We start from the raw sequence: 18,414 nt of genomic DNA, 5'->3' as shown, positions 1-18,414 counted from the left end.
AGTTCCCGTTGGGGTTCAGCAGGTTAAAGACCCACCATAGTGTCTAAGAGGATGCAGGTTCGATCCCTGGCCTCACTCAGTAGATTAAGGGTCCAGCCTTGCTGCAAGCTGCCGCAAGCTGCGGCTCGGATCTGTTGTTGCTATGGCTGTGGCGATGGCTGGCAGCTGCAGCTCCGAATCGATCCCCAGCCCAGGAACTTCCACATGCTGCAGGAGCAACCTTAAAATAAATAAATAAAAATAAAATAAATTAAAAGGATAATATATTATGTCCAAAAAGAATTTCTCCCCAATAATTCCAGGTTGATTTAACCTTATAAATATCAATATAGTTTATCATATTAACAGAATAAAGGAGAAAAACATAAATATATACGTAATTTCTATAACTCGATTGCCAACAAAAAGAAACAAATGTTAACTATCTGAACACTTCCCAAAGGTAAAATTTTTAATACAAAAGCAGCATATGAAAACGTATTAAACAGCCTTAGTCATCAAAGAAACATATATTAAAGCCACAATGAGAAACTAACACATACCGAAATGTATAAAATTAAAAAGACTCACAACATCAAACATTTGCAAGGATGTAGAGCAACTGGAACTCTTAGACTTTACTGATGGAAGGGTAAAATTGAAACTGCTTTTTTTCTTTTTTTCTTTCCCAGGCTAGGGGTCCAGCGTAGCCACAGCCACAGCAGCACAAGATCCGAGATTCGACCTACACCACAGCTCACGGCGAGCGAGGCCATGGATCGACCTTGCAACCTCATGGTTCCTAGTCAGATTCAAACTCCTGAAATTGCTTTTTAGAAAAGGGCCTGGTAGTTTCCTTTGAAACTAAGCATATACCTTACCCTAGACATATAGACAAGATAAGTGAAAACATGTCTAAAAAAAGGTCTTGCAGAGGAGTTCCCTTTGCGGCTCAGTAGGTTAAGAACCCGACATAGTGTCTGCGAGGATATGGGATAGATCCCTGGCCTTGCTCAGTGGGTTAAGGATCCGGCGTTACCACAAGCTGATGTAGGTCACAGATGTCGCTCTGCTTCTGTGCAGCTGGAGCTCCGGTTCAATCCCAAGCCTGGGAACTTCCATACACCGCAAGTGTGATCATAAAAAGAAAACAAAAGAAAAGCCTTGCAGCATCATGTTCACAGCAGCTTTCTTCATGCCAACTACAATCAGCCCAGGTGTCCAAAAACATGAGAACATGGATAAAGAGTGTGGCACAGACATCAGTGGAATACTCTTCAGGGATAGGACTAATGATAAAATATTGAATGCTGGCCCCTCTTTTACAGTAGAGAAAAAAATAAAGCTTCACTGAAGCACAGACATGTCTACATGTCTGCTTTCTGCCTGTGGCTGCTCTCGCGCTGCAGTGGCAGCTCAGTAGTAGCAAGAGACTCTGACTCACAGAGCCTGTGATTTTACTTTCTGGACCTTTACGGAAAGTTTCCCAACTTCTGCTCGTCAGCAATAAAAAATGAACTACCAATGACAGTAACAACATGAATAAATCTCAAAAACATGTCAAATGAAAGAAGCCTATACAAAGAGGATATACTATATAGTTCTGTTGATATGAAGATCTGGGATTGGGGGAGTTCCCATTGGGGCTCAGCAGAAAGGAATCGTACTAGGAACCATGAGGTTGCGGGTTCAATCCCTGGCCTCGCTCAGTGGGTTAAGGATCCAGCGTTGCCATGAGCTGTGGTGTAGGTCGCAGACGTGACTCAGTCCCGAGTTGCTGTGGCTCTGGCTGTGGCCGGCAGCTACAGCTCCTATTGGACCCCTAGCCTGGGAACCTCCATATGCCGCGAATGCAGCCCTAAAAAAACAAAAGACAAAAGACCAAAAAAAAAAAAAAAAATCTGGGATTGGCAAAACTAATCTATGATGCAGAAAAATCAGAATAGTGGCTGGCTGTGGGGGTAGGATGGGGAGCGACTGGTAAGGGCCAAGAGGATAATGTCAAGTCCTGTATCTTGAGGAGTCTGACTTGGACAAAGACTCTCTTTTACCAAAATTTCAGTCAGGCTTCTCTCTGTATTTGAAATATCTCATAAAACTGTTGCGGGAATGTTTACCTCCTGAGAGAGTGTTATAATACAGACAGTGAAAGTAAGTTTCCTACCACGATGGTTTATACAGACTCATCCTTGGTCTACAAAGAGGAAGTTCTATCCAAAGACCCTTATATCACAGGTTCACTATCAGCACGAGGTAGGAGAGAACTGCCAGCTATTTCTCACATTACAGAGGGCTCAACACAAAAGTCAAACTTCCATCAACGGAACTACATCCTACAAGAGACCACATTCTAACACCGATTCTGAGGGCGAGCCTGACCATTATATTTAAACAGAGAAGAGACAAAACCGTGTTGAATTCTGTGCACAGGGACATAATGTGGCCTGTACGCTAACTGCATGTGACACATCACTGCGCTTTAAACACGTTTTGTTGAAATCTTTGTTGTGGAAGAGAGGTAACAGTGCTAACAGTACACACAAAAAGAGAATTCCAGTTCCTGCCAGATTATAAAATTGAAAACGTGTGTGCTAATTTCTCCATCAACAGTGAGGAAATATCACCAGCCATATCCAAAGCACCAGAGTAGACAGACACTAATAGAAGCCTTGTTCCATGGATGCTGTCTGTTTCTATTTAAGATGGTAAGAAATTTGGTCAGTTTTGTTTTTGTTTTTTTCTCTTTCAAAGAAGCTACTTCACTATCAGAGATCACATTTGTTTGTCACAGATCACATACTTGCTCACTGGCAAATAAAAAGCAAAACAAAAACACACCCCTGGATCACTTTCTCCTCTCCAAACCTACCCTCTGTCCTAGTCAAATATTCTGTCCCCACTGGGAAAGGCAACAGGCTTTTTTTTTTAATTTAAATTATACTTGATTTAAAATGTTGTGCCAATTTCTGCTGTACAGCAAAGTGACTCAATCATACATACATATAACATTCTTTTTTTATATTATTTTCCATCATGGTCTATCCCAGGAGACTGGATCTAGTTCCCTGTGCTACGCAGTAGGACCTCATTGCTCATCCATTCTAAATGTAAGTGTGCATCTAACCCCAAACTCCCAGTCCATCCCAGTCTCTCCCCTCTTCTCCTTGACAACCACAAATCTGTTCTCTATGTCTGTGAGTATGTTTCTGTTTTGTAGATAGGTTGATTTGTGCCATATATTTTAAATTCCACATATAAGTGTTATCATATGGTATTTTTTTTCTTTATGGCCACACCCACAGCATATGAAAATACCAAGGCCAAGAACTGAATTTGAGCCACAGCTCTGACCTACACCACAGCTGCAGGAATGCAGAAGCTGTAACCCAACAGGTATCAAACCTGCACCTCAGCTATAACCCAAGCCACCTCAGAGACACCACCACATCCTTAACCCACTGTGCCAAAACAAAAACTTCTTGTCTTTTTCTTTCTGACTTAATCTTCAGTTGGTATGAGAATCTCAGGTTGTATCCATGTTGCTGTGAATGCATTATTTTGTTCTTTTTACGGCTGAGTAGTATTCCATTTGTACCATGTCTTCTTAATCCATTCATCTGTCAATGAGGACATTTAGGTTGTTTTCATGTCTTGGCTATTGCGAATACTGCTGCTATGAACATAGGGGTGCATGTATCTTTTTGAAATATAGTTTTCTCTGGATATGCCCAGGAGTGGGACCGCTGGATCATATGGTGATTCTATTTTTAGTTTTCTGAGGAACCTCTGTACTGTTTTCAATAGTGGCTGTACCATGACATTCCCGCCAACAGTGTAGGAGGGTTCTTTTCTTCACACCCTCTCCAGCATTTGTTATTTGGAGACTTATTAATGATGGCCTTTCTGACCAGGCTGAGGTGGCACTGCCCTGTAGTTCTGATTTGCGTTTCTCTAATACTTAGCCATGTTGGGCATCTTTTCATGTGCCTCCCAGCCATCTGCATGTCTTCTTTGGAGAAATGTCTATTTAGGTCCTCTGCCCATTTTTCAGTTAGGTTGTTTGTGTTTTTTGTTGAGTTGTATGAGTTGTTTGCATATTTTGGAGATTAAGCTCTTGTCAGCTGCATCCTTTGCAAATATTTTCTCCCATTCTGTAGGTTATCTTTTTGTTTTGGTTTTGGTTTCCTTTGCTGTGCAAAAGCTGGTAAGTTTGCTTAGGTCCCATTTGTTTACTTTTGCTTTTATTTCTATTGTCTCAGTAGACTGACTGCAGTCGGCCTTTTTGTTCCCCTGCCTTCTGGGCTTCTGTTCCGGCTACATCCTCTCCCACACTTGCAGTGTCTTTTCCTTTTTTATTTCCTTAATATTTTTATTTTCAACACTTTAAGCTCTTGATCACTTGAAAATCTGCTTTATGACGTGTCTTTTGCTGTCAGATAATACTGCTTCACTACGGTGAATGTTTTCTGTTTCTCTATTTATGTATTAAACTCATGGATTCCTTGGTGTTTCCTATAGGAAGTCACAGGGTTGGCACTAAAGGGGATGCAGTGTTTTTCTGACTGGCCCGACAGGCCAGTTATCTTCCAAAATTAGGACATTGCCTTTATTCAAGGTCCTTACAACTTCTAGCAGGAAACTCTGCTACTTCAACTTGAACGAAGTAGGATTAGGAGCTATCCTAACATTTACTAAAGGTCACAAGGATCATTTTATATTTAGGCATATATGCCACATATACGTCTGCGGTAAGTATAGTATGAATACTGTGTATATGTATAGAATATTACATATATGCATAGAACTCACTCATGTACTTATGCATAGATAAAAATCTGAAAGATATTAAACAAAACAAAACATGGAGTTCTTGTCATGGCTCAGTGGTTAAGAAATCCCACTAGGAACCATGAGGTTGTGGGTTCAATCCCTGGCCTCGCTCAGTGGGTTAAGGATCCGGTGTTGCCGTGAGCTGTGGTGTAGGTCGAAGACGCAACTGGGATCTGGCATCGCTGTGGCTGTGGTGTAGGCCAGCAGCTACAGCTCCGATTGGACCCCTAGCCTGGGAACCTCTATATGCTGTGGGTGCAGCCCTAAAAAGACCAAAAAAAAAAAAAAAAAAAAAAAAATCTGAAAGACATAAATCTAAAATGAGCAGTGATTCCCTCTGGAACTGAGATCTATAATGTTTCTATTTTGCTATTTATTTATCTATTCTAACTTGTCTACAACAGAGAGAGCTAACACTTTTATTTCTATGTTCCACTGGCTTCAACAGACCTCTTTCCTCATATGGTACACTCTTCATATTCCACTAAGAAAAGTGTGATTTTCAGATTCTCTGCCATTTTTCTAAAATTGCCAACAGTTCCAGGTACTGGGATAAATTTGTTCTAAACAAAAGGATATTAAACATGTTCTAACTGCATATACATCAACTTTTATGGACCACAAACCAAATTCCTTAAGGATTTACCTTCATCATACATTTCTTCTACTAAATAGGCCTCTGCTCGATCTTTCAGAGCATTCACATTGTCAGGCTCCACCTGTAAAACTTCCGAACACACTCGAATAGCTTCCACAGGCTTCTCATCCTAAAAGTCAATGTGAGAAAAGGATTTATGGTTGTTATTCCATATGTCAAGTTTTTACAAGTCTGGAAATGAGTCAACTCTTACCTTAGAAAAGCAGTGGCAAATCCTTTCTTTTGAACGAATTGTATATTCAGCAACATTTGGCTCTGTTTTCATGACAGATTCATATTTGCTGGTCGCATCTGTGTATCTGTTAAATGAGCAAATCGTGATGAGTAAAATGAAATTCTACTTCCACAGCTAAAGAAAGAGCCCTCTACTCTTCACTATATGTTGCTTCATCAATTGACCTAAATGAGCACATGCCTTCAAAGACCACCTCTACTTTATCAATTTAGAACAGCAAGGAAGGTTCTCTCTGCAATTGAGAGGAAACAGATAAACACACGCACAGAAAGTGCCCATGAGTCTGATACTGAGAAAAACATCTCGTTAAGGTCTGACAACATAAAGCACTTTCAGCAAAACAGAGATCAGATTTTATTTCTTGGTTCGTAAATATGTCCATGAAAGAACAAAGCCCATTACATGTTACTTTATATAATGAATATTAATATTCACTAAGTACAATGTACTTGCTTGCAGAAGAAACCTGCTTAAAGTCCCAACTTGACCAGCTTTCGAAGAACAGTAAGAGCTACTTCGGCATGTTTGTAAACTGGTCTCCAGTACTGGTCATGCTATCCCCTGGTACCTTCCTTAGCAGCAGCCAACCAGAAGACAGATTTGGCCACTGTGGTACGTTATTCCCAAAGTGCTGCTCTTCTCATTTACGTGCTGATGTATTAAAACACAGCTTTAAATATAACACTTAAAACGAAAGCTAGCCATCCATGTCAAAATTCCAGTTAGGATACCGTTTTCTAGATTTCCCAGATGGAATAACTGTAGGAAACTGCACAGAGTAAGCGAGAACTCACCTTACTTCTTAAAACTCCATGCCAATCTATAGTGAGTTAGAACTTAAAAGTTCAATTACGAAACACTGTGCTTCACTTAGAAAAGAAGAGGTTTGCTCCTGGGAAGGTGGAGTAGATGTGCTTTCCCCATTCTCTCCAGCCAGACACCTGGGTAAATACCCCGGACACTATACTTTTTTAGGATGAAAAGACTCAGAAAGGAGGAGATGAGAAAATTACGGTCCCACCCCTATCGGCATCAGCAGGTCAAGAGAGCCAGGACTTCTTCCCTGGTGAGCCTGTACTGAGGTGTGTCCACACCCTACCAACGTGGTGTCAGAGAAGGCCCAGCTGGGAACCAGAACTTTCATTTTCATCCCTAGCCAGCAATGAGTACCCAGAACTCTCACCTACACCAAGCAGTAATGAGAATCCCACACCCCAAGTAGCAAAAAAGGCCAAGTGGGAAAATTTTTTTAATCTTTCGGGCCACACCTGCGGCATACAGAAGCCCCCAGGCTAGGGGTCGGATCAGAGCTACAGCTGTCAGCCTACAACACAGGCACAGCCACAGCAATACGGGATCCGAGCCACGTCAGTGACCTACACCACAGTTCATGCAATGCCGGATCCTTAACCCACCAAGTGAGGCCAGGGATTGAACCCACATCCTCATGGATACTAGTCAGGTTCATTATTGCTGAGCCACAAAGGGAACTCCCCAAGTGGGAACTTCTATCTCCGTCTGGCAGTTAACAAGGTGGTACCCACCCCTCAGCTCCTCATCTTCACTTTGCTGGAACAATGTGAGAGAAACCCACCCCAAATGGAAAATTTAAACAAAAAACAGAATCTTATAAAATGAAAATATCCAGGTTACAATTAAACACCAATCATCATCCCAAGAAACAGGAGGATCTCAAACCAACACCAACAGGACAGAGACGTTGGAATTCTCTGACAAAGATTTTAAAGCAGCCATGAAAAAAAGCAACTATAACAGACATGCTTAAAGCAAATAAAAAACTAGAATGCCTCAGCGAAGAAATGGAAAATCTCAGCAAAGAAACAGAAGATATAAAAATTATAAATAGAATTTTTAGAACTGAAAAACATAAAAAACTGACATAAATAGCTCACTGAATGTGTTCAAAATCAGAATGGATGGGAAGTTCCCATCCTCATGCAGAGGGTTAAGAATCTGACTGCAACGACTCAGGTGGCAGCTGTGGCTCAGGTCTGATCCCCAGCCCAGGAAATTCCACATGCTATGGATGCAGTTTAAAAAAAAAAAAAAAAGGCAGAACAGAATCAGTGAAATGGAACAAGAGAAATGATCAAATCTGAAGAACAGAGAGAAAATAAATTTGAAAAATGAACAGAGCTGCAGTTGCAACCGTATGCCACAGCTGTGGCAACACAGGATCCTTAACCCACTGTGCTAGGCTGAGGATCGAACCCACAGAAACGTCAGATCCTTAACCCACTGCACCACAGTGGGAACTCCAGAAGAAATCTTAAAAGCAGTCAGAGAAAATGACCCCTTGTCTTTAGGGGGGAAACAATCGGAATGACAATGGATTTCTCATCAGGAAGCATGGAGGCCAGAAAGAAACAGTGGAATAATTTTCAGGTGCTGTAACGAACGAACCGCTACCCCAGAACCCTACCCTGAAGAAAATGTCAGCATGCTCCGTATACACCGCTCTCTCTCAAGAGAGACGACATTACCTTCTAATAATTAATTTACATGCCCGTCTCCCACACTAAACTATAAGCTTCTTAAGACCAAAACTAGCATTATAGTCATTTCTGCACCCCCAGTACATATAGTCAGTGCCTGATACGAGAGAAACACAATAAATATTTGGTGAAATATAAATAAATCTGCTGGTGAGAATACAATTACCATTATTTACATTCTGCCTTATTCTAAAAGTGCACAATTGCGGCAGCTTTGCCATCTAAGCTACCCCACCGTCAACAGCAAGGAGTGAAAGAGCAAGCAGTTCGGTGGTTCTTTTGCGCCCCATCAGACACGAGGGAAGGTGAGCTCCTCTAAACAGTGTTCTTACCTGCCGTCTCTGATGAGCTCTTCAGCTGACTCGATCAGCTTATTAAGTTTCTTTACTTGTTTATAGTGTGCAAAACACCTTTTATGATCCTGGTCAAGTTTAAGACATTCACGAACTTCACTGTTCATGTATTAAAAAAAGGAAAATACTCCAAGTCAAAATAACCAGTAAGTAGTTTCTTTATATTAAACACAGAAATCACAACAAAAGGCATTTCGTCTGTAACAAACAAAACATACTGACTTCATAATTTACCATACGCTTTTATATATGGCGTTGTATTATTAACTTATTAACGCACTTATTAGTTTAAGTGCAAATAAGCAGAGATATATTAAACACTATTTTGCTGCAAATATAACAGCCCTCCTATTTATTTAATGCACAAACTCCATGAAATAACTATGTGGAAGCAGAAAAACTTAGAGATAACACAAAATTATAGATACATAAAAAAGCCTTAACCATAATTTTATTCATTTAAAATTCAAATTAAAAAGAAAACGGGGGTATTATCTTACTGCAAACAATAAGTAGATGATGAAATGCGCATGTAACTTGAACTGACCTGAGAGACAGTTCGTGGTCTCCTAGCTGATAGTACAGAGTGCTGATTTTATAAAATGCCTCAGTATTATCATTCTTCAATTTTGATGCAGCTTTTAAGTCACTTATGGCTTTCCTAGGTTCCCCTTCTTTTATAAAACATTCAGCTCGAAGTTCCCGTAGTTCTGCATCCCAAACACAAACCTTGAGAAACAAAAGAACTAAACTTAAAGAAACAGTAAATTAGGCACATTCTTACTTGCGTCCCACATATTTTATCTACATATTTATCAACACAAAACAGTCAATTAATGTGATGACTTCTATATTGTAAGAAATATTAAAACGTCTGATACAATTTAGATGTGACAAAAAGAATGAGATGTGATAAATTTCTCCAAGGATACCTTAGATTCCAATGCAGTGAGGGATGTATGTAAACAAGGCCTTTCCCCACCCGCTTCAATTACATAATTCTAAAGCACTGAAAATAAGAAAATATGGTATCTACTATCAGAAGGTGGTTGCCAGTGAAGCCTATTTGAAGAGAATAGCTAGTTGGATTTTTGTACTTAACCAGCAATTCTAGTTTCTAGTCTCAAAAAATAAAATCTAGGCTCTAATTGACAAAGTATCTCTTGTGTTAAGTGTCTTTCGATATTTCTTAGAGCTGTTCTCAAGTCATGTCAACTTTCCACATACAGTGAGACAGATACAAATTCAACACTGTCCATAAATTAAATACCAGGGTCAACAAGCTAGGTTAAAATGCAAAGTCTAATTAATGGAAGATAAAAATCATTAACTTTATATTTCCTTACTAAAGCCCTAACAAAATAATTTAGTAAACCATGAATTCTACGGGACCACATCACATGATTTCCTCTATAAAAATATCAAAAAGTGGCCATTCTACACACATCATGAATTTACTGCCAAGATTAGATGAAACTATACAAAGCACTGTGAAAGTGATAAATATGAATTATGACTGCTTCCATTGGAATATTTTATTAGACTTCCTTCTGAAACCATTGCATCCTTTGTCACTGAGTCTTTGCAGAGGTGGGCTTAGAACTCCCTATTTATTAGAACCCTCTGGGTCCTGTCAACTCTTCCTGCCTTCTTCCCTCGAAACTTCTTGCTCTGAACATCATCTTTTCCTTTTTCTTCAACCAACAGCTTCATCTTTTACCCCATTATCCAACCTGTAGAGTTTTCTTCCCCCCAAAAATGCAAAATCAAACAAAAATAGCAAAGCAGGCCATGTATAGAACCCGCCTCACAGCAACTTCAGTTCATTTACTAAAAATTTCAGTCCCAAATTTTGTTCTATATAACACCATCTTTCAATTAGGAGCCGAAAGCCCCAAAGTCCATCTAATTTCATGCTATCTAGGTTTTTCGTGGTATAGAACAGGCCAAAGTATACCAACATGCCTTACAACAAAAAGCAGTAAGTGTTAGACTTGTCAGCCACAAGAGCCAAGACACTTACCTCTAAAATCTTATCAAGGAAAGTTATAGCAGCAGTATAATCTGAGCTTTCGAAAGCATCAAGGGCTTGTGAGCGCAAACGCTGCATTTCATCAGACTTGATAAGCTGGGACTGGGCTTCCTTTTCTTCATTTTCACTTGGATTTGACTTGAGCTACAACAATAATATGAAATTAAATTAAACAGGGTTTTTAACCTCTTGAGTCTAGTACCTGCAATACGTACAACGACCTGCCCTTCCAAACACTCAAGTTCATGGGGGAAAGCAGTAGAGAGGCTCTGGCACACTGGCTTCTCTGATTTGCCCGTACTGCTAATCCCCAGGGGAAGCAGCAGCGAAGACAGCTTTATTCCCAGCAACACAGTGCATGAGAGCAAGCAGTGCAGCTGGAGCCCAGAGCCCTGGGTCACCAGAACCTGCCAGGACAAACTACTCAGGACAGTGAAAAGGGAGAACGCGGTGAAGTAAGGAAAGCACTTTCCCACTTTCTTACACAGAACTCTAGAGAAGAACTTGAGATTTATGTGTTCTGCTCTAGGTATATTTCTTAGTTATTTTGTTAAGATAATTTTACCAATGTAATGTAAAGCATAGGAAAACTGAAGGAGAGGGAAGATTTTTAGGGGTATAGGATAAAAAAAGATTTGATACTAGAGGGATTAATATATAAAAAGAAAGGAAGAGTTAATTAATTAATTTTGCTTTTTGAGGGTTGCACCCACGGCATATAGAAATTCCCAGGGGTTGAATTGGAGCTGTAGCTGCTGGCCTATGCCGCAGCCACGGCAACTTGGGATTGGAGCCGCATCTGCACCTACACTGCAGCTCCTGGCAAGACGGGATTCCTAACCCACTGAGAGAGGCCAGGGATCAAATTCACATCCTCATGGATACTAGTGGGATTCGTTTCCACTGGGCCAGAATGGGGACTCTGAGTAATATCTTATTGAAAGGCTTATGACATGATTTTAGGAGGTTTAAACATCATCTCTGTTTTTTGACAACTTTATCAAGGTATAATTTATATGCCATAAAATTCCCTCATTTTGAGTGTGCAATTCTATAATTTTTAATAAATTTACCAAATATGCAACTATTACCACAGTTTTAGACCATTTCTGCCAGCTCAACATCCCTTGTGTCTGCCTACAGTTCATTCTCACCCCAGCCTGGTCTTGTGAACACTTTTAACAATTTCTTCCACCAGATGGAAAAGTCTTAAGCTTGATGCCTCAGAAAAACTGAGTGCCTACATTAAAAAGGTACAGATTTTTTGGGGAAAATTTTTAAAGATTACAGTTTATATGTAATAATTCCTGAAATCTAATATTCTTACTAAGACAGGAATTGCAGTTAATGGTTCTCCTTTGTGGTGAGGTGCAGACAACAGCAGGTTATTTCTAGAAATGTATCTCCTTCAATTAACCAATCACACCATTTCCCCCTTTTAGTGGATTCATTTGTTTTTGGCCAAACCCACAGCATACTGAAGTTCCGGGGCCAGGGATCCAACTCGCGCTACAACTGCAACCTGTGCCTCCAGTGTGGAAATGCTGGATCTTTAACCCTCAAGGGAACTTCTGCGGATTCATTTTTTTAAAAAACACCCCCCTCTCCCGCCCCACCTACCTGGTGGAGAGAGTGCTCAAATTGAGAAACTTTAATAAGACAATTCTTAGTAAAGGTCCGTATTTCTCCATTTTGTTTTTACGATACTTTAAGTGTTCTTTTCTGTCTGTTTAACCTTTGGCAAGGCCTCACAGGGAACTAGCAACTGGGAACCTTAGCTCACTTTGCGGGAGGATTTTCCCTGCAAGACTGAATTGTCCAAGGTGAAGGAAGCTGCTTTGGGCCATGGCATGCTTGCTTACCTTTATCTGTCTTCTCCTTTTTCACATAAGAGTATTACCCATGAGCTGTTTTACTATCTCCAATTTACAGATAAAGGAAACTGAGTGGTCACACAACTTGCTGTAGTTCAACCTAAAGTTTCCATCTGCAAAGCCCATGCTTCGGAAGATGGTGACGATGGAGGTCAGTACAGCAGAGCACATCTACTTTAGTGATTTATTTATTCAGGCTCCATTCTCAACTAAATCTAAAACCCTAAAGGCCATTTCAGGTTAACCTCCACTTTACACAGGGGGGAACTGGCTCAAAACCATTTCCAAAGCCTCCCTTCTTAACCATTCCTTCTTAGGTACACACCAACAGCATATACGCAACTGCCCAGTTGAAATCTCCAGTGGGACATCTAAGTGGCATCTCAATAACAAGGCCCATCTCCAACTACTGCCTGCCACCCTCCCATCCCATCCTCTTCAATAAATGGCTCCTCTTTCTTACTCAAGCTAAATCCCAGGGGCCATGCTGGATTCCTCTTTCTCTTCTGTAATTACGAGTTTGACTCCATTCCCTGCTGACATCTTTTTAGCTTCAATTCTCCCTCCTCCCCTGCTGCCTCTCATCTGAGCAAGCTGATAAGAAGGTACATCTCAATCTCTTTCAAAAAGGAATGAGTCTCAGAATGGACGGAGTCCTACCACCAGCGCAGCAACATAACTGCACACTCACAAAAGTGGTCTAGCACAGTTCAGTCCAGTTATGAACACTGCTGGTACCATGCGTCATGAATTTAACTGCCATTTAAAACCTTCAAGAAGTTAATGTAGGCAGAAGGACAATGAATAGAGCAGGGCGATATAGTAAAAATGTATGTCTAAGTTTCAAGCAGCTCATCTTATAAGCACAAAGTGAAAACATTAAGTTATAAGATGGCATTATTTAATTGGCAGCATTTATTCTTTTAAAGAGTACATAAATGTTTCTTACAATTGATGGCTCCTTATATCCTATGAATTATGGTATATGATACAGTATTATATCTGATTCAAAGAAAACCACAATTATCTAAGTCCTAGAACAAAGTGCTGTCTTTTTTTTAACTTTCGAAATTTCTATTTTGGTTATCTTGAGGCAATATATATAAAATATATAATCGGAGTTCCTGTCGTGGCTCAGTGGTTAATGAATCCAACTAGGAACCATGAGGTTGCGGGTTCGATCCCTGGCCTTACTCAGTGGGTTAAGGATCCAGCGTTGTGGTGAGCTGTGGTGTGGGTCGCAGACGTGGCTTGGATCCTGCGTTGCTGTGGCTCTGGCATAGGCAGGCGGCTACAGCTCCAATTAGACTCCTAGCCTGGGAACCTCCATGTGCCACGGGAACGGCCCTAGAAAAGGCAAAAAGACAAAAAAAGACAAAAAAAAAAAATATATATATATATATATATACATATAATCATCCTTTCTGCAAAAAAGGATTAAAGTTGGAAAAAATACTGCCTAAAGTTATTTTGATACATAGTGGATTTATGTCAGTTTGATTTGTTTCCAATTAACACAGTCCACAAGCTACCAATGGAGAATAAATCTTGTCAAAGGTTTGAACCTTTGATTTAGAAATTAAATTGCAGGAGAGTTCTCGTCGTGGCACAGTGGTTAACGAGTCCGACTAGGAACCATGAGGTTGCGGGTTCGGTCCCTGCCCTTGCTCAGTGGGTTGACGATCCGGCGTTGCCATGAGCTGTGGTGTAGGTTGCAGATGCGGCTCGGATCCCGCGTTGCTGTGGCTTTGGCGTAGGCCGGTGGCTACAGCTCCGATTCAACCCCTAGCCTGGGAACCTCCATATGCCGCGGGAGCGGCCCAAGAAATAGCAACAACAACAACAACAAAAGACAAAAAAAAAAAAAAAAAAAAAGAAATTAAATTGCAGAAGTTCTCGTTGTGGCACAGCAGAAACGAATCCAACTAGTAACCATGATGTTGCAGGTTCCAACCCTGGCCTCAATCTGTGGGTTAAGGATCCGGCGTTGCCGTGAGCTGTGGTATAGGTCGCACATGCAGATTCTGTGAGTTAAGAATCCTGTGGCTGTGGTGTAGGCTAGTACCTGTAGCTCCATTTGACCCCTTGCCTGGGAACCACCGTATGCCATGGATGCAGCCGTAAAAAGAAAAAAAAAAAAAAAAATTAAACTGCAGCTGGCACTGATTTTTACCTAATACGGTTCTTCACCACAATCAAAACACACACTGCTAGCTTTTTCAAAATAAAAAACACAGAAATATAAAACATTTAAACCGATCATTACCTTCATTATATTCAGATCTCATGAAACAGTGCCTAAATCTAAATATTTTTTTCACTTAAACCCAAAGCATGTAGAGCAAAAATAAATAAAGATAAGATAAAACACTGAACATTAAGAACAGAGGAGTTTATAGCCATAAAACAAGGATGAAATAACGCCATTTGCAGCAACATGGATAGACCTAGAAACTATCATACTAAGTGAAGTCAGACAGAGAAAGACAAATACCATATGGTATCACTTATATCTGGAATCTAAAATATGGCACAGGAGTTCCCACTGTGGCTCAGCAGTAATGAACCCATGAGGACGCAGGTTCAATTCCTGGCCTCGCTCAGTGGGTTAGGGATCTGGAGTTGCCATGAGCTGCAGCGTAGGTTGCAGATGTGGCTCGGGTCTGGCGTTGCTGTGGCCGTTGCATGGGCCATCAGCTGTAGCTCTGATTTTACCCCTAGCCTGGGAACTTCCATATGCTATGGGCGCAGCCCTAAAAAGACAAAAATAAAATAAAATAAAAATAAAATATGGCACAAATGTACCGATCTACAGAACAGAAACAGACTCACAGACATAGAGAACAGACTTGTGTTTGCCACTGGGGAAGGGTTAGATTGGGAGTTTGGAGCCAGCAGATGCAAACTATTATAAATAGAATGGATAAACAACAAGCTCCTGCTGCATATGTATAGCACAGGGAATATTCTATATCCTGTGATAAACCATAACAGAAAAGAATATGAAAAAGTACATATATGTATAAATGAATCACTCTGCTGTACAGTAAAAATTAACACAACACTATAAATTAACTATACTTCAATAAAATTTTTTAAAAAAGGATAGATGAGTTTAAACTGCATTTACCATATGTTGGATTTTGGGATAAAAAGGAAGAATTCAAAGATTAGAAATTATTAAATAAACTGCTGAGAATCAGGAAGTCTTTATGAGAGCTGTATTTTTTGTACCCTTTCTTCTCCTCTAAATAATTTCTCAGGGAACAGCTTGAACACATACCAATTTGAACACTCCAAAAACTTGGGCATCTTACTTAATTCTTCCTTCTCCCTTCTCCAGTCATGGCATCTTTCCTTATCTAACGTTCTAAATGTCTACCTGTTTCCCTCAAAGCCCACCTGTCATGACACTCCCAGCCCAAACCTTCCACGGCTGTAGAGACTCAGCTCCTGGCCCTGGTCCTCTCTGCAATGAGACCAGCTCCCCTGTCCAGTACTCCCATACCCCTGCTCTGGTCTTACTGGAGGCGTCAGCTTCCCAGGTGACAGGCTCTGCCCTGCCTCCCGCTTTTGCACAGGCTGTTCACCTTCAGCCCAGATGGTCCTCCTCCCACCTTGCTAACACAGGTGCGTCCTTTCAACATTCAGACTCGATACCCGTCCTCCTTTAGGAAAGCCCTTCCTGACTCCAGACCCCCAACTCCCAGCTAAGTTAGGGGACCCTCTGTATGTTTCCCACAGGGCTCAATCGCAGCATTTATCATGTGGTATAGCATTTCTCTGATTAGTTCTTACCCTGGTATAATCTTCCAAAGGCAGAATCTAGTTTTCTTTGTTAGCAACCCTCTAACACCTACCAGTGTACTTGACTTGCAAATATTATGCACTAAAACGTGCACTAAACTAAGACAAGACCACAGGCGCTGCTTACAGGCAGAGTCACTGATCACCTGAGGACAAACTAAACCGCCTAAGATCCAGTCTAGGACTAGACAACCAATGTGGACCTGAGGGGATGCTTGTTTACAGGAGACGCTCTGGCAGAAGAATAACCTGCACACTTAACAGGTTATGAGATCCTCATCACAGCCCAAAAAGAGATTAAGAATATTCCCACTTCCGTTCTGTGGTGTAAAATCTGCAACTGAATCTGGCTATCGGGCTGTATATAGGACTTTGTTAGTAATATGAAATCTTTATAGGCTTTAGGGACTGGTAAATACTCTTAAATGCCACAAAAAGCTCATTTAAGAGCATATAAAGAAAAGAAAAAAATGTACCATCTATATTCACAAATCAAAAATTAAAATGTAAAAATTCTTTAATGGGTAAAGACGAAATACTGTCATAGCATAAAATTTATCTTTTCAAACCAGACCCAGAAATCACCCATGTTATGGTACCAAACAATACAGATAGGATCAAGTCATCTATTCAATTTCTATGCTTCACAATGAGGAAAATGAGGTCTCCTAAGTAAGAATTTCCCAAGGTCACTTTATACTTTTCCTCTAAGAGGTAACTGATACCATCAGTTTCTTCTATATCTTTCCAAAGGTTTTTTCTATACTCTTTCTCACTCTTTCTAATGCAGATGTTCTGCACCATGTAAAGCACACACACGTTTGAGACCTGTGCCCACATTCCAGAGAAATAGCCTTCAAAGAATGCACACTGTAAAAACTTAATCAACAGACCCTCAATTAAACAGAGTCAGGAGACCAGAAGGGGGCTCTCAGGCCCTGCAGGGGCAGCAGAGCCCAACAGGAAAAGCAGAGTGCTCTTCTTCCCTGGCAAGGGCCCAGCCACGAAAGCCATGGACTCTGTTTACCGCAGCCCTCCCGACTTTCTTCCTCCCTCGATAAAAGTGCTCTCCTTCCCTTGCTGTCTGGGGACTTGCACGTGGTTCTTTGTACTGCAATTCTCTGCTGATCCCAAATAAATCTACCTGTGCTGGAGAAATACTGGCCATCTATTTGTTTAAGGTCAACATGGTAGGATCAGCAAAGACCCCCAATGGCTCCAGAGCTGGTGCACATACCACGGCATCACCCACAAATGAGCCCATTGCTGCTCACTGCTTTTCTCCCCAACCCTGGAATTTGAAGGTATGTTTTCCTCCTGGATCCCAGATCCCAGCCTTCTTTGCATCTGAAGTTCTCTGGGCTTATTTGGGATCTATTTTAAAGCTTCTTCTTACCAGTTAAGACCTTGCTCTGTATGCGAGTACCTATTTGGCACTTCGGTCTGATTTTGAGATCACACTGTTTCACTGAAACTGGCTAGCCTTTGCCCCATTCCTTTGGAAATAGTGATTGTTTCTCCTGAAACTGCCGGCTCAGCCAGCAGCCCACTGCTTTGGAACAGGGGCTGTTCTCTGGAAACTGGCTGGGAAAAGCCTTTGGCCTGGCTCCCCCAGCACCAAGCGATTTCCTTAGAATTGGCTGGTCTTAAAAGACTGCAAGCTGTTGGAACTGAATTGAACTGTCTGAGCTGTAAACTGTTTAAGCTGTTTGCAAGTTATTCTTTTACTCTAGGAAAAAATCTCCGAGAAATGGGGTCCCAGTCCACAAATATTTTGAGGGTGCCCCAACACCCCCGAGAAGGACTCTGGACAATTTTATGTTTAAAAACTGTGGTCCTTCCTCATGTGTATTTCTAACTGAATGGACCAACCAGACCAAAGACAGTATTAAATGCTGGAGTTCCCTGGTTCAGCAGATTAAGGATTCAGCATTGTCACTGCTCTGGTGAGGGTTCAATCTCTGGACCAGGAACTTCCACATGCCATGGGTGTGGCCAAAAAAAAAGAATATCAGTGGTCATTATGGTGAACTTTTGAAATCTAGAACGGAAAGAAATGCCTCTTTCGACTGATATTTTGAGGCTCCCCAATGCTATCAGAAGTCTAAAATTATTTCTCTGCAAAATAAG

The 18,414-nt window shown here is 41.0% G+C and overlaps 1 protein-coding gene across 5 annotated transcripts in view; it reads right to left on the bottom strand.

Annotated features, from left to right (window-relative positions):
* The window catches only part of DNAJC3 (DnaJ heat shock protein family (Hsp40) member C3), a 79,577-nt gene that overhangs the window by 10,287 nt on the left and 50,876 nt on the right, over nucleotides 1–18,414 (bottom strand). For 2 of the 5 annotated variants that reach the window (XM_084981036.1, NM_001190184.1), the window contains 5 exon segments: nucleotides 10,595–10,747; nucleotides 9,119–9,300; nucleotides 8,551–8,670; nucleotides 5,661–5,766; nucleotides 5,456–5,576 (listed from right to left, as the gene is read on the bottom strand). In XM_084981036.1, the coding sequence (XP_084837162.1) occupies nucleotides 5,456–5,576; nucleotides 5,661–5,766; nucleotides 8,551–8,670; nucleotides 9,119–9,300; nucleotides 10,595–10,747 (682 nt within the window). 5 annotated transcript variants of the gene reach the window in all.

This window comes from Sus scrofa, chromosome 11, assembly GCF_054392235.1.
Source record: "Sus scrofa isolate SSC_HxYL_T2T_F1_AM1 chromosome 11, Sscrofa_HxYL_maternal_Yorkshire_Landrace_v2.0, whole genome shotgun sequence".
NCBI classification, from domain to species: domain Eukaryota; kingdom Metazoa; phylum Chordata; class Mammalia; order Artiodactyla; family Suidae; genus Sus; species Sus scrofa.
The sequence above is the reverse complement of the archived record's forward strand: the minus strand, read 5'-3'. Positions and strand labels throughout refer to the sequence as shown.